This window comes from Coturnix japonica, chromosome 2 (assembly GCF_001577835.2).
Source record: "Coturnix japonica isolate 7356 chromosome 2, Coturnix japonica 2.1, whole genome shotgun sequence".
Taxonomy (NCBI): Eukaryota; Metazoa; Chordata; class Aves; order Galliformes; family Phasianidae; genus Coturnix; species Coturnix japonica.
The window spans coordinates 51,336,875-51,354,743 of record NC_029517.1 but is presented as its reverse complement, the minus strand read 5'-3'; the positions used below and the strand labels follow the sequence as shown (position 1 = coordinate 51,354,743).

The 17,869-nt window shown below is 36.2% G+C and overlaps 1 protein-coding gene across 1 annotated transcript in view; it reads right to left on the bottom strand.

The window, feature by feature from the left end:
- Window positions 1-17,869, bottom strand: part of ADCY2 (adenylate cyclase 2) — a 197,750-nt gene that overhangs the window by 62,966 nt on the left and 116,915 nt on the right. The window contains 4 exon segments of the mRNA XM_015854447.2: window positions 295-453; window positions 5,890-6,017; window positions 6,962-7,073; window positions 8,352-8,500. Of these exon segments, the coding sequence (XP_015709933.1) occupies window positions 295-453; window positions 5,890-6,017; window positions 6,962-7,073; window positions 8,352-8,500 (548 nt within the window).

The window sequence follows — 17,869 nt, the reverse complement described above, 5'->3', positions numbered from 1 at the left end:
GTATAACTGGAAGCTGATTGACCTCTTTTTTACTGGCTTTTTGAAATACTTTTGATGCACCTCTTACTTCATTTGCAACCTCATTTTCAGAAGTTCTAATAGACATAAATCTAATGGTTTCCATCCAAAAATACACTGTAAATCACAGGAAATGCTATGTATCCATTGCTTTAAAGACAACACTAAGAATTATTCAAGGACTCTTCATGAGGTTTGATGTCCAAAGATGTGGTACACACGTATGCCTCCACAGAACAAAGACTCGCGTACAGAGCTAACAGAGAAGCCTCTTACCCTGGGACCCCTCCAGCTTCCATATGATTTGCCAGAGTGACATCATGTGACCACACATCATACTGCCACTTCTGTAGCCCAATAACTCCACAAAGTACATTTCCAGAGTGCACTCCTACACGCATATTAATATCGACTCCAGTTGCATCTCTCACTTTCCTGTAGTTGAGAAGAAAACTTGTGTTACTGTACATAATGAAGTCTTTGCTTTCTTTTAATTTGACACACAAATTAATGGGAACAACGGTGATACCATCTATTTCTTCTTAGCATTGTCTCCATCTTTTCAGTGACAGGATAATTTTTTATATATTACCTTTTCTATTATCTGCATTTACAAGTATTTGTACCAAACATTCATTCCAAGATCAGAAGCTCTTATATCTATTCAAAATTATTTGTCAGGACTGAATTATGTAGTGGATAAGTTCAGTCTTACAGTAGAACCTAAGAAATGTTTTCCTAAAGGTAATCTTTGATTTGGTTATGAATTCAGTGACAATCTAATGTAGATTTTGGAGAGCTGGAATTATTGTTACACTAGCTTCTACTTGAAGGCCCTAATATCTAGGGTAGTGAGGATAGGCTTTCTCAGACCTGTCCTCTATCAGGTCCCAATATACTTGCATACCTTCTTGCAAATGGTTCTCCAGTGAGAAAAAGGAAGAAAAATGCCACATGTACCTCACGTTTCTATACAAGCAGTGGCTTACAGAGTTTTTACAGATATAGGCTCAATGTGATTCAGGCTATGAAGAATATAAGCTCAACGGTCTTCCACATGCTTGTCACTCACTTGTTGCACAAAAGATGAGAGGCCACCCTCATCAAGGATACTAGATGTAAAGCTTTGAACTTTCCAGTGATGTAGGACAGAGCGGAGGTATCCGTTCACCCCAAATCACAGAAGAGCCCTACACATAAGATAGGTATTCATCTTTCCAGAAGAGTCACAGGTGGGTGACTAAAGCCAAACAGCCAGATCATTTTTGTCTGCCCTATGGGTATCTAACTACATATTTAGTGAGCTATCTGAATAATTCATTTGTCTGCAGATGTAGTTCTAAGAAACTGGAAGATCATATTACTCTAACTTAGCTGGATTTATGAATTTAAGCCCCAACTCGTGCTGACCAAATTGTAGCCAATAAGGAACATGTACACACATTTATCTTGGAAGAATTCTGTGTTGATGGAAGCAACAGCTATAAAATAATAAATCCAAATTGTTTCTGCATAAGCGTCAGATTCAAAGTTCTTAGGAACATCTTCAGACTCAATGATGATACATATCAACTTTATACCTCTGGAATTACAGAATTAAACTAGCCTCTCTTTCCTCTTTATTGAAAGGGAACGAGGAACTTAATGGTCTTACTTTGATAGAGTAAATGACTGTTCTAATCACACAAGTGCTTTTTGCCAGAAAATAAAAATAACACAGAGATTCAAGTTGGACATCAAGAAAAAAAAAAATCTCATCAGAAAGATTGATGAGGTATTAGAACAAGCTGCCCAGGGAGGTAGTGGAGTCACCATCCATGAAGGTGTTCAAGAAAAAGAGATGTGGGTGGTACTGAGGGACATAGTTTAGTGGACATAATGGTTAAGGGTTGGTGGCTGCACAGGATGACCATAGTAGTCTTTCCACCATTAACAACTCTTCGATTTTAAGAAATATTCTGTTAAATTGTGTTTTGAAATTATTGAAAAGCTAGATATTTTTTTTTATTTTTTTTTTTAAAGATCTCTTTAGTCTCTAACAAGTTTTATGGATATCTTTTTTCACTTCACCATTTTACTCAGCTCTCCTGTAGCTGACACACCTGAAAATGGACTGCTTGTATATAACCTTTTCAAGCAGTCCACAAATGACAAACACGACTTTGCTCTGTGCAAGCGGGATGATAGGAAAAAATACAAGCTTAACACTCCGGATAAAACATGATTTACAAATCTGGTCTCTGTGAAGTGGAACATTTATCCTCCAGAAGGGCTTTCCTCAAGGTTGCCCTGTCATATCCTGCAGAGCACATCACAAAGTCTGCAGTAAAATAAACTCTCATGAATTAAGTAAGGGAACTTCCAAATTGGTACAACAGCCTCATCCAATACTTTCTTTCACTTTCTAAAATGGAACTCATTTCACACTATCAAATCACAGACAGCCTCTGAGAATTTGCAACAGAAAATAATGTAAATTAGAGTCAGCAGACAGAGAAGCGGAGTACAGCAGAAGAAATGTTCTGCACATATGTTCAACATATTTTGTCCAAAATATATCATATTACACACTTCCAACAGCAAGAGTTACTACTATTACTACAGCTTTTGTTCTAGAGGCCACAGAAGTGGCTGCAGTACTTGACATAGTATTTTGAAAGCATCTCAAAATATAGGGTACTGACTCCGCCTATCTTAACACTGATGTAATTAGCCTATGATAATCCAGGCGCCAGGTCCACAATCACTGTGAATTCGGATTACAGCAATTAAATTAGATCAGAATGTGCTATACAACTGGAATATAATTTTCTAGACTATAAACCTGAACTTCGAAGGAGAACCTGATCATCTAGCTCTAGCAATGCCAGTGAGCAGCTTGAGAAGAACATCAAGTGAAAAAAAAAAAAACATACCAAACAAGTGAAATTATGAAGTGTGATAAACTGAAAGATTGCTCTCTGAGTTCAAGTGAAGTACCGCTTTGTGATGTGCAGAAATTATACTTCTAGTTCTCTGGGAAGGGCAGTTATGGCTTTGTATTGTTCGTCTGTTTGCTTGTAACCTTCCACATTTTTTTTCTTCAAAAGTAGGAAAGGTACAGAAATTCCAAGTGAATGCTTTTAACATGCATTTATCACAGAGCACCTGGAGCTTTTGAAATGCAAAGCAAAAAAGCTCTTGTTTTCACTGAAAGCTTGGGAAAAAGAGAAAGTAAGACACAGTAAAAATGCCAAACCAATGACTATGGTGTCAGAATTTAGGGGCAGACTCTCTTTTAACTCTAGTGAAGGGATGTCAGCTTTAATACCTAATATGCTAGAGAAGGATTTAATTATAATAATGCTGCTTTTTGTACCTAAATAAAAAAAGAGAAAACATCCAGTGAAAGCAACAGAGGGAACAATCCAATTTGCAGTTTTAATGCTAGCCAAGTAGAAGTACTGAAAGGCCATAAAAATACATTTCTTTGGACACAGTGTAAGGTACAACCAGAACTGGATGAAGAAAAAGTAATTTTAGAAAATGCAGCAACCTAATTTCTTTCCTTTATTGAGGCTATTTTCACGAAAGATCCCTAAAGCAAGGAGATGTGTGTCCTCGTTTAAAGAAATACCACACCTTTTTAGTGAAAAACTGAACGAGAAAAAACAAAACAATTTCAATTAACCAACAAACTCATGCAGTAATTCTACTGGACTGAATGACAAGACTAGGAAACTGAAGAAAAAAATCCTCTTGAGGCCATAAGCACAAACACATGCAGTTCAAAAGGATCAGAAGAATCACTTTTGTGGGCCTGTTTAGTTAATCATTGAGATAACCCTGTTCAGTGTATCTGTCCGCTTCATGATAAGGTACAAACGACACATATACATCATAACTTTTAAAACCTAAATCAAATTGTTATAAAAAACAAATCTAACAGGTGACTACCAAATACACAGACCTCCACATGACATATAATTCTTCAAAGTGAAGGTCACCAAGATATATTATAATTTTAATCAAAGGAAACCACTTTCCAGTAGAAAAGATATTTTTTGCCATTAATAAATTTTCTATAAGCAAGCAGTTACAGTCTTTTAACTCCTAACTGATAAAAACTTCAGGTATGAATTATACACATGAATTAACTCGATCTGGTTTTAAAATAAAAATGGAAGATATTTTTATTGTCTTTTCCTCTCAAAAGGTTTTCTAAATAAGATAGCAGAATCAGTCCCTTGCTTAGCAAATAACCTATAATATACGGATCTGAAGTTTTTGGATTGGCAGATGCAGGACCTCTCAGTGTGATGTGCAGCCATCCAAAGTTTAAGTACCTTTATGCTGAAATGTGTCCAACTTCAGTGTCAGAACTCATCAAAGGCAAGTAGCTCACATGACAATTATTTCTGTGCTGAGTTGAGGTACCAACCAGGAAAAGTATGGGAGAGTAAAGCCATCCTCTTGCATGAAAGTTCCATTATCTTCAGAACTGCTTATAATCTGTTCTCAATCTATTCCTCAGTAGTAAACTAGAGTATTCCTCAAACATATCTGAAGCTGTATCCTCAGATGACCTACAGTGTTTACCCAACAACATTTTTCCCATTTCACAATCACATTAAGCCTCCTATAGTTACTTGAAATAAGTTGAAACTGCTATTTCAAAAGAAATCACATTATGATTCTCTCATACTTTGTTCTAAGATAGAGCAAGTGCAAAGATTATGGGAAAGAAGTGAGGGACAACTGTAGGAACCCACACATTCAAAACACTGTTGAAAAAGGCAGAATTCTAAACGGTATCTTAATGCATTACTGGAAAAAAAAAACAAAAAACCAAACACAAGAAGTCTTCTTCTAAAAAAAATTAATTACAGAAAAGTTGAAATTAAACCTAAACCTCAAGTCAAGTAGGACAAACACATCTTACTGCAGATATAACAAAATAGAAGGTATACTTCTCAGCCCAAGGACCAGAAACTTATTAAAGACATTTTCATTATACATGTTCAATATCATTCTGCAGGCTATGAGCTTTAGGCATCTTAATAACATTTTTTTCTGTAGAGTGGCAACCACTCCTGACCAGCACAATTCCAAACTTACAAACCAGGTGCTCAGGCCTTGAACAGACCTATTTGACTAACAGGTGGGTGGCAGCATCATGACTGTAAAAAGCAGGGCTTCCCAAATAAGTGATGATTATATTTACCACCTCATCATCACAGAATCACAGACTAGTTGAGGTTAGAAAGAAACTCTGGAGACTGTCTAGTCCCAAACCCTGCTCAAAACAAGTCCAATTAGAGCAAGTTGCTCGGGGCTGTACCAGCTGGGTTTCAATTATTTTTCCCATAAAGAAGTCTCCACAATCTCTCTGGGCAACCTGTGGCAGTGCTCAGCCAGCTGCAAATTAAATAAGTGTTTTCAGAGGTTCAGAAGGAACCTCTTGTGTTTCAGTTTGTGCCCACTGCCTCTTGTTCTGACACTGGGTGCCACTGAAAAAGCCTGATCCATTTCCTTTATATATCTTCCCTTCAAGCCCTTATATGTTTTGATTACTTCCCCTTCAGCCTTCACTTCCGAAGGCTGAACAGTCTTAGCTCTCTCAATCTCTTCTCATGAGAGATGCTCCAATTTCTTAATCATCTTTGTAGAGTAATGGCAGCATAAACTGGCATAACCCTACATTTTTCTTTGCTGAGGCCAAGATCAAGATTATCATGTCAGAACTTGTAATGAAACATGCCAATTACAGAAACTTGTAATGAAACACGCCAATTATAGAAGGTCTGAAAATTTCAACCAGCTGCTACAGGTAGAGGGAGACAGAACTTTTATTGTTGAATACTGTTCCTCTAATAAAACCACAACACTTACTTAATGGCTTCACACATGTCCAGTCCCATTTTCACACAATTCTTGGCGTGATTTTGAAGAGATATAGGTAGTCCAGAAACACAGTAATAGCAGTCACCCAGGATTTTAATTCTCATACATTCATTTTCCTGAAGGAAAAAGAAAAATCAGATGATCGCTTTCAACTTGAATTACATACACTGTTACTGCTAAAGACTGACTTAAATGATATTATCAAAACTAATCTGCTTAAGCCTGTTTTAATAGAGAAGGATTTGGCTTGCTAAAAAAGAAGCACTGAGAGAGTTCTCTAGTAGCGATTCCTCCATCTTTTATGGTTTTTAATGTATTAAACCAGAAAAAAAGTCCACTGCAAAATACACATTACACTTTATATTGAGGAGCTGAGGTGAACATATAAAATCAAATCATGAAATACCTTCTAAAACTAGTAGTCATAATCTTATTTTTATCTTCATTACTCTCCTTAAGGCAATACAGTATCTTGGTGTTTTGGGTTTTTTTAATAATCGAAGCTGGACATTAGTTTTCAAATTAATTAAAAAAATGTTTTAGTACAACAGTCAAATACAGAATAAAGTCTGCTGTAATGTTTATATTCAGATCTTTTCTTGAGTAATCAAGTAAAATTACTTTGATCAATATTGTCTTTCTCTGTCATCCAGTCTCTTAAATTTAAATGCTTTTCCAGAGAAAACTGATGCGAATATTTTTCTATCTTGAGTTCTTTAATCTTCGTGATGGTCAAAATGCTATTTAAAGGGCTGTCCATTAAGCTTTCTAGGGCTCCAGGTTCTGTTTATATTGGCCCCATCAGAGAGAGCTTTCTTGGCTTCCACAGATTGTCTCACAGGAAGAAACATACTGTTACTCTAAGATCAGGGCCAGATTTTCAATTCACACGCTTCAAGACTAATCTGCCTGTAAAAGCCTAAGAAATACTTCTTCTCAAGTAAAGAAGAGCACTCAGGATGAACAAATATGTTAAAGTTTACTTGGATTTAAATTAAAAATTAAATTAAGAATTAAACTGAGTATTTAAATTAACAGTAGCAGTCCAGTAGAAACTCACCTTTGCAATTTGATCAAATTTGCCAAACAGCTCATTCAGCATGTGCACCAGTTCCCCTGGTGAGCAGTCACTGGCCAGGCGAGTAAATCCCACAATATCAGCATACAAAATGCTACAACGGAAACAAACAGAAACCTCATCATAGTTTCCTTTTGCAAAATGTGAACTTATCAGTGAACAGCAAAAGCTGAAAGTAGGCATTCAGGATTTGGCACTGTTGTGCCTGTAACCAAAATGGTCACTGTTACATGCAGAGCAATAACTACACAGGTATTTACAGGCATATCTGCATTTATCTTTATAAAAATTACATCTATAGGAGACACATACCTATATTTATCTTAATAGGTATTATCTTCTAACATATGTCTACATCAATGGGCTTTTACAAGCATTCTATATGTATATGTGTTATGCTGCATTTAAAAACAGAAATCCTTTTCTGACTGACAATGTAATAATAGAAATAATTTCAATAAGCAGGTTTGTTTTCAGAATTGTTTAATAACTTTATCTTTGTAGAATTTTTTTTGTCATGATTTACTATCAGTAATTTACATAATAGAAATCTTTGTTTGGATAATACTCAGACTATTAAGTTAAAGCTCAACTGTTAAGGTATTCAAACCATACATAACATTTCTGCTCCCCAAGAAAAACTGATCAATTCACAGAAATGAAACAGTATTTTTTCCTAAGAACTGAAAAGGAACTTCCTTGGATATCCTGCAATATTTGCTTTAAAAACGTAGTTTCTGTGACTGTCATTCAATGACCTTGATCAGTCATTTCACAAAAAAGTGAAATCGTTTATAAATACAAATGAATACTTGAAAGAAATGGTTAATTTTTTCACCTCAGTGTGTTGGTTTTTTTGTGTCTTCAGCAAAGAAACCATCTTTTTTTTATTTTTATTTTTTAACTTCTAGAAACTCATAATCAATTAGTAATTAGATTTTTCAGCAGAATATTTCATCTTTAGATATTATGTAAAGCATGTATACGATACAGCAGTTTCTATTTACATTATTTATAACCTGACAAATGGCTCTAGTTATGAAAATTACTAATTCAGAGTAATATAAGTCACAAACCACAATTTCAGCTAGAATAAACAATGGCAGGATTTGGTACTTTAAGCTGAATAATCGAGACATTATGAAGAAAGCCTGTTTATGCTTTTACTAAACATTCATCTTCTAAACAAACCTTCTTTGCATTATCGTTTTTGCTGTTCTGGAACACGGAGCTGTCAGCATCCAATAAATTAAAATATGCTAGATATTGAACATTAAGTTATTGAAAAATATATTAAAACAACAATTTTCTTAGTTACTCGATATTTTCTCTTCTTTTTAACATTGTAATGAATTTTATTCCAGTACAATACCTTACATTGGTGTGTCGCTTGACATACAAGTTGTGGAAGTTGTTTGTATTTTCCAGCTGACCTGCCTTGGGACCTTGTAACCTCTGAATGATCTCTGCTTTCATTTCCATGGCAATGTGAGCAGGCAGTAAAGAAAGAAGAAGACGCTCCTAAAATTTAAAATGAAACATCCACAATTTCTTGAATGAGAGCAGAATCAGCATGGAAGCAATGCTGTGCAAGGCATTGTATACTGTGAAGATGCTCTAACAGTTCCATAAGGCTTGCATTTGCCTGATAAAGCCTCCAAAATTAATTAAATCATTCAAGAACTTGACAGAGATATACACATATTTACAAGTACTACTTATTTTTATTAGGTGTACTTTCAATGCCTATTTCAGCATATTTTAGACTAAAAAGATAAACTCAGACACAGAACACATGCAAAATGTTTAACTTTTCTATATGAATACAAAATAACCAATCTTGATACATATTCTCCACTTACTTTAATTTGGCACTTTCCAAAATGAAGTTTTGAAAAAATATTCCAAAGAATCTGAAAATATGCTAAAGCAAATAGGAAAAAAATAATATATGGGGAAAAAGTAAAAAAAAAATTAAAAAAAAAAATCCCAATCTTTTCTTGGTATTACATTTAACGATCTCCTTCAGAAGCTCTGTTACCTCAGTACGTTTTAATTTTGCCTACTTTACCCATGACAGCTTTTCATTGATTTTCTACTTCAGAACTAACCAGAGAATGGCTAGAACTCTGCAAAATAAAAAACAATTTCAGTTTTGATCACACTCCACCTCAAAAGGGGAATTCCCATGGGAACTCTCTATTTTCTGGTAGGGCAGTAGGGAGAGGCTAAACCTGCTTAAGTACAAAAAATGGAATACTGAACAAATGTGGAGCAAGATGGCCCCTGTGAAAGCCCATGATGGAAGCAAAGAGAAAAATAGCTGTGCCAGAAAAGAAGATGACCTCAAAATGTGCAAATTCTGCAGGTATTATTCATAGTGATGCATTCTCTGTGGTTTACAACATGTAGTTTTGCAGTGTTTGCAGTCCTATCCAAGGGAACCAGAAGCAGCATAACCATTAATTCAACACTGTCTAGGATAATTATCCTTGTTCAGGTCTAATGGCCTTGAGTAGATCACAGCATTAACAGTGCTATAGCATCTCTGAAATTTACAGCTCACTTGGCTATCTCTGTAAGACGTAATGAAGACCCTCCATTCCCCACAGTATTTGCATAGCTCTGAGCACAACATTAGCATACAAAAGACCTATGGATCCAATCCTGTACATGTTTGGCAAAAAAACCCTTCTATTTCAGCCAGCTAAGACAGAATCTTGTTTTGCTACTAAGTAGTATTGAACCAATTTGCTGAGTTCTAGAAGTAATCTTGATACACATTTGTACACTAAGTCACACCACACAAATTTTCACACAGAGGGTGGTGATGCACTGGAACACGTTGCCCAAGGAGGTTGTGGATGCCCCATCCCTGGAGGCATTCAAGGCCAGGCTGGATGTGGCTCTGAGCAGAATGGTCTGGTGGCTGGCACCCCTGCACATAGCAGGGGGGTTGAAACTAGATGATCTTTTCAACTCACACCATTCTATGATTCCATGAAATAGTAAGATAAATCACAAGGTAAATCATCAAAGCAAAGGCACATTTCTAGTCTGACTAAAGGAAGCAAGAAGTAAAGGCAAACTATATATACACTATATACTGTTTCCTATTGCCACAATCTCAGATTTGGAACACTATAACTGTGAAAAGCACCTAAAGTTGACTTTTCATCAAAATGTTAACATAGCCTTAGTTCTTGAAATGAATGAGTAATTTAGTGCAGTTGGGCAGTGTATGAGGTACACACCCAAGAAGTCAATGGATTTTTATTTTTAATATAGTCTACCACTGGTCTTTTGTGAAGATATTTTGCTAGCTTATTAAGAATCTCTCCAAAACCAGTAGTACTTTGTCCATAATGAAGGCTTACTCTTGCAAGTTGCTGTTTACCAAACAAACCCAAATGTGCCATACATTTGGTGTCATGGAAAAAATTAGCGCTTTTATCATTAAACAAAGAACTAAGCTGTCTTAATTCCAGTTTTACTTCAGTCTGCTACTGTTGTGATCTGGCTAGTAAATTCAAGTTAGATCACTATTTTCCAGTGATTGTTATGATTCCAGGAAGTGGTGAGGCAGACACTCAGTGTTCAGGTTGCTACTGATGGAAATCTCAGAGTGGCAGGAGAAAAAGTCAAAAAGAACAGAAACAGAAGTTTTTAATAAAGCAATAGAAAAAGGCTTTGCAGGAAGCAGTAGAAAGCCGACTATAAGCTAACAAGTCTTAAGAGGAAAAGGAAAACAGAATGTTGTCATTTTGTAGGAGACAGCAGGGGAGATGGGACATTTCCCATCTTCTTTTCTCCACACCAGACCACCATCTCATCCTGCATAGATCTCACGGTGAAACTGTTCATCACATCAGAACTCTCATCCAAAAGAAAATTTTCCTTCCATGTTTTCAAAGATGCAACATAAAGGTTATTGTCAATCACACACAGTGAGAGCAGCTCAACTAACCTCTTGTCTGACAATGCATTACCAAGTCACAGACTATGTTGCATGCAGATTATTAGTTTGAGTTCCGCTCACTGAAAGACTACTGTGAAAGAAGCTGAATCTCAGCTACTTCAGAAGATGGGCTAGTGAGCTAGCCAAATACAAAATGGTTCAAGATGCACCATCAACTCTCCTTCCTGCTAGAAGATTGTTAAGAACCCTCTTCTAATCTTGCAATCTCCAATGGCTATAAAGGGTACGAGAGAAGGATCAAAACTGTTATATCACTGAATGTTGCACACTGAAATTTCTGCAGAGTGGAACAGTGTGAAGAACATAGTCAACAAAGAATGCTGCATATGATGGTTTTTTATTTGACAATAGATTCTATATTATCCTCTCAAAACTAAAATCAACACATTAACTGACATATTAGACAACAACTTTGAGAAAAAACGTCCACTTGCAGTAGACAAAGAAGTCATTTTCAGAATTGCAGTACACGTAATTTTTAATGCAGGTCCAGATTAAGTGCTTAAAAGTCTCCAGGCTAAAAATAACAGCAGTGCACACTTGTACTGAAAGAGAAACTGTTGTTCTATCATGGTAGCGAACATCTTCTCAAGAATGTATTTCACTGAATTATTACCAACATAACTTTACAGTCAGTACACGTGTTTCAAGTATGCAAGGCTATTTGACTATCAGTACTCTCTAGGGCTCTCCACTCAAACCTCTTGTATCTGGGAGCTTTGAGTTGTAGGACCATAAGACCAAGAACACAATCCATGCTGAATTTAACATTTTAATACCCATAAATACTGGAAGTGTTAAATGCTATGTTATTTTCTGAATACATTCATCTGGATCCCACCACACGGCAAGCAAGTAGTCATCGTCCCTAGATTGTCTAACTGAGGCTTTTCAGCGATATCTGTCAAGCTGTGACTCCCAAATTCACATATGCAAGTAGACTTCCTTTTTAGAATTGTCCCTGACTTACATAGATGATTTTGCCCATCATTCCCACCTACACATCACTTACCTAAAGCTTGATAAACTTCTGCTTGAATAAATTAGTGTACCTGTTAAAGATCATAGCTCTACATCAGTTTTTGCAAAGTAGCAATTAAATCTGCTGTACTTTGCACAACGGAGGTCATGCTGGTCTTATGCCATAAGCAAGAAAAAACAGCTTCAAATGCTTGGAACAGTATATTTTCTTAAGTGCTTATTTCACAAATCAAACTCTTTTTGGTCCAAGGCAATAGTACTTCATCTACTCACTACTGTATCATTATGTAAACTACTAACTTTGATTCACTCATTTGTACAAGACTTCGTGGCTTTCGACTCTTCACTTAAGCGTAAGTAACTTTAAAAACTTACAGATTTAAAGGCCAAAAAGAAAACAGTTCTCCATCTACTCTCATATCCAGAGTAATACAGACAACAGAACGTAATCATGGAGAAACAGAAGTATTCTGATAGGGCTCTCTTCCCCCCCACCCCCTCTGAATATATAAACTAAATGTATGTTATGTATCTATTTACAATGAATATATATAAATGATATATGTGTAGATCAATTAAGTAGTAAAGGGACATTTTTGTCCCATATATTCCAACGCAGATATTTTTATCTCTTATAATGCCATTTGGGGCACTGAATACAGCTTCACTTTTCTTTAGCCTAGATCATGTTATCGAATTGATGTTGTCTATGTGACAAGCTAGGTCAGTAAGTCAGCAGTGAGAGCTCTAAAAGAAATTAGCCATCCAGCTTCACAACACAGATAACAAGTAAACAAGGATAAATGCAAATTTTTGTTTGCCCTTGAAGTGTATCAAGAAATAATCTACAATAAAGGGAGTCACCAATTCTTTATCACACAATGATGAATCTGCCATTTGGCTGATGAAGTCAGGGATCAACAGGATGCTTACTTGGCAAATTACAGTTCTTTCTTCCTAGATCCCATGAAGTCTTTCAAATATACCTACTAGGATAAACACCTTTATTTTTTTATTAAAGCTGACTCAAATTCCTAACTGGAAAGGGAGATGAAGTTTCAACAAGTAGGAGATATTATTCCCTTAAATTCAGTCTGCTGAATTTAAAAACTGAAAAAAACTTCCACAAGCCTTATAACCTTTGCACTGGGACCAATACCTTGTGTTTTACTCATATGCACTAAGGAAAGTATTTAATCACAACAACAGAGAAACCAAGCGATGTGGAATCCATCAATTCTTTAGCCATCTGTTCTACTGCTGTATTAGACAAACTGGTAAAAAATTGTTTAAAACGTGTTCTGTATTTCTTATTTCTTCATCTTGGTCCCATTGCAGCTGTCTCAGATGAAAATTACATTTTTTCCTGTAAAGAAGCTAAACACTAAACAGATAACTTCACTTTCGTCTTGAACAAGTAAACAGACTTTTAGCCTCTTAAATCTCCTGCCGCTATTTTCTACAGTCTCTTCTCTAAATCCTCTACAATCTTCACGCATTTTTATAAGTTCCTTTAACACAACTTTTCATGCATGCTCCAGTACGCAAAGACATTAATGTACGCACTCTCTTCTCCCACTCCCCGAAGTCATTCACAACTTACACTACACAAATCTCTGCTCTAACACTGCTGGTGTTTCCTGTCTGCTATGGCTGCAAAATATCTTTCAATGTTACAACCTTGCAGTTTTCTACCTAAGACTTACACTCATTGCTGTAAGAATAATGACTTTATAGACAGCTATTACAAATGAGCATTTCAACTTGAATAAAGTTTTAAAGTATTCCACATTACTGTTTTGACTAACAACCCAATATTTTGCTTTTCTGCAACAATTATTGTCTGTGAAGATTTCTGTATATATCTGTTAGATCACTAATAAAATATGCATAATAGCATAAAGAATGAGAATTGGTTCTTGCAGAACACTATACAAATATCAGTTCGTTGAATCTCTTCACTGAAAAATTTCAGTTACCCTGTTCAAAACTCGTTAGATTGTGATCTTTTGATGGATAGCAGCGGCAGTAGTTTTTTAATGGACACATTCAACATCTTTACTTCAAGCATCTTAATGAAATCTATTAATTTTAAAAAGTTATTTAAAACAAAGTTGTTGGTTTTTTTCCCATTAGAACATTTTTTTCCACTTTATTTCCTATAAAATAAAGTATATCCTTCAATTTATTTACAAATACAAAATAATCCTATCAGTCTATTATTCCATACTGATTATTTTTACTCTTCCGATCTAGCTGCAGTCCATCTCTTTGTAAGTATAGGGTGGTTTTTTTGGTGTTGTTTGTTTCTTTTCTTGGAATACTTTCAAACTGTATTCAGCCTTGAAAAAAGTGAGAAAGGATTATTTCTATGTATCACAACCTCTGAAATACAGAAACATTTTTTATGTTTCTAATTTCTGCTTTTCCTGTCACTTGTAGTTAATACAGACTTTAAGCCAAAGGTGACATCTTTTCTGATTGACAGAATTATGAATACAGATCTGCCCATTAACAGCCTCTTAAATGGCTTTGTGTTGCTAACATTCATCTCTGTATTTTTTTATTTTCCTCTAGTGAAAAAGTATATATATATATATTGTAAATTACTGAGTATGACAACATGAAACCTTCTTTCTTCATGATCCTGTAGGGGAAACTTCAAGGCTGGTAACATCACAAATCAGAAAATTAAGCCCTGAAAACTTAAACACATAAACCGAATGAGAGTATTGCCCCCTTGCTCCTCTATACTTCACCAGCCAAGGAACACAATTTCTCACAAGGTTATTTATACATAAGTAGTATGACAGGACTCTGGGAGCAGAATGTCTCTGCTGCTCCAGCCAGAAGGAAGCCAGGCATGCAGAGTATCAAGAGGACTGGGCCCTAACTGAGGGCCCATGGCTGCGTGAGTGTGGCAATCTTGGTGGGGGGGCAGGTGAGGGACCTGATCTCCAGACCAGTCCATGGTGAAGGAACACATCTATGATGGAACCATGCACAGGTCAGGGCTTTGGAGCAGGGGAAAGCACACAGTGATCAACAGGAAGGTACTACACAGTGGCAATGAAGTCACCTCAAGAAGCCAGTTGCAGGTCAGGAATTTGGCATGGGCTGGAAGAAGAGGCACATGTTGATCTCCTCCCCAGAGCTACTATGTGAAACTGGCTGCCCTCCCTGCACTGCCCCTGGGCCAGATCTGATTTCTCAGCCAAGGCTCCAGAAGGGAGTGCAGTGAATAATATTTTAAAGGCAAAACACCTGCAGCCAGGCATATTTGCTCAGCAACAGCAGAACTCAATACAACCAACCAAGGCTGTTAGGAATAGGCAATATTGATTTTCATGCTAAATGTGCATCATTCTGCACACTCAGTGTGCCTAGATCATTTGTTGCTGAATAGCTCTGTGTCTGTGTAGTTAACATCTCGGTCACTTTCCTCTTCACATACCACTAAAGTTACCTGAAAACACCACTTTTCTGCAACAGTTTCAGTGGATGGATCATCTGAAACCTCATTTAAATGCATAAGCTCACCACGTATTTGGCAAAGACAAATTCCTTCAAGGAACTCAAGGGATGCTTAATGTTTATGCATAAATTATCCTTTGCATATGCTGGCTGTCTATGACTAATTTTGCAAATGAGGATCACTACGTCTTCAGAATACATGCATATCTGCTGCTGCTTACTGTTCCAAGACAGTAAACAGTAAAACAATAGAGTAAGAACAGAAAATAAGGACATACATAGCCCCCAGCTGTTTAATTGACGTGATTTCAAGGTTAGGTTCAGTTTGATCCTGTTAAGTCTTGCTTTAAGGTCTATGAATATCAAGGCTACTGCTGAATGGCCAGAAGGAGCATTCTGCAAACTGTGTTTGATAAGATTAACAGTCATTACTATGTCAGGACAGTGAAGTACTACAAAGTACTACAAAGCTGGCATAAGCATGATACAGCACACATACTGAGTCTAGCCTCACCTAAATTCACACACTTGCATTTCAGTAAGGAACACCATATCTTATAAGCATTCTCTCTGCAACCCAAGACACAAAAAGCCACTGAAAACTCAGAGCAAGAACAACCTTCATTTCTTTGTGTATATATATTACCTATTTTTCATTAAATACACTCAAAAAATTAATATATTAGTAAGAAGGTGTGAACATTGAATGAAGTATGCTCAGCTGCCAAGAGAAATTTCATTTAGGTTATCAATCATCGCCAAGAAAAGAAGTGAAATGTCTTCTACAGACACTAGGCCAATCCACTGATGAGCAAGGCGTTATATACTTGGTTCTTTCTTTATCAAGTCACTTTCTTAATGTAGGAAGTACATACACCAAATATATACAGTTTCATTTTCTTTACCTATCAGGGAAGGGTAATAATCAAGGAAGAGCGTGAGTCAGAAGCTGCACTGGTATGAAAGTAGAAGAGCCTACCACAGTAGGCTGACATGTTCACATGGAGAAGTCATAGGTACAGAGGCTGACAGTGCAATAAGCCAAAGTAGCAGCTGAAGATTCCTTTTTAACTCCATGACATTTATTATGTCAGGTATATTACTGACAGGTCTGGAAGTCTTCTGCTGGGGAGTTTAAGAGATATATCGAAAAAAATTTCTACAAATGGTTGTCAACAACATATTAGTACCAAATATCATTAACTGCTTGTGTTCTTTTTCTTTACCTTCTTCAAATAAAATAAGGACAGTTGAAATATCCAAGCTGTTTTTGTTCTTCCCGTTTTGTTTAGACGATTAAGCACAAACTCCAAATACATTTTATTTAACATTCTGATGAGGTGACTTTTCTGGATTTTTCATTAGAAATGAGAAAGTTCTCTCTTCACCACTTTTTGTATTTTTTCCAAATAATCTCTCAGATGTCAAAAAACATATTCTAGATTGTTGCTTGTGAAATGTATATAAGGCCACTTCCCCAAAGCAGAAGTCTCCAGCTGTCCAGTTTCGGGTCAAACCTTGCTGCTGAGATCATCTAATCAAAAGAAAAAGTATTGCTACAGCACTTAATTAGAAGATTGATACCTACAGAATAGAAACAGCATGAGTCCTCTTTGGTCTTCCAGTTAGCATGAAGTAGGTGATTTTCTCAGACTTCTCAAGATACTGTTTTAACAGCCATGCACATGGAAGACTGAATTTCTGTTTTCAGTGATATAACTAGCGTGGTATTTACTGAATACCACACAGCAGACATTTGTGTTATCAAACATTTATCACCACACAAAAGGATGAAAACAAAGGATCGGTCACCCAACTATTCCTACTGCGGGCTCATAAACACTTCAAAATGGGTCAGACAAGAAGTAAGAAGCAGAACCAGACAGGAATGAAGGTGAACAAAAAAGTCTCAGTATTTTGACTGGATTCATCGGAAGTAGAGGTGGGTAATAACAAGCCTATAGAATGACTTACTTTAATGGAGGGAAAATGTAATTCGAGAAATAATTATTTCAAGAAACATGCCATTCAAATATGAATGAAAAGAAAGCCTACAGTAAAATCTGTTCTAGTACTAGTGAAGCAGGGATTATAAATTTCAGTGATGTAAGCAGTATATTTTAACACTTCTTACAGAGAAGCAGTAAGCGTCACTTCATTCAAGGCTCGCTTCCTAACCTCCAAGAACAAAAAGCTGAGTCACCCTTAGAAGAAATCAGAGAGCAGTATACTCTGTTACTGCACTTATAAATCAGACCTTCTGTTACAACTGTCTAAAGGCAACAATAATGATTATATCTGTAAGCTGGGAATTAAAGTTTCTATTTCATTTATTGACTTTATTTATATCCCATGCAAGTCTCCTAGCTGATCTTTTAAAGTTGTATTTGCTACTTACTAAATAAAGTTTTAAATGAAAAATCTACGCTCCCACTGGAAAATAAACATAAAGGAAA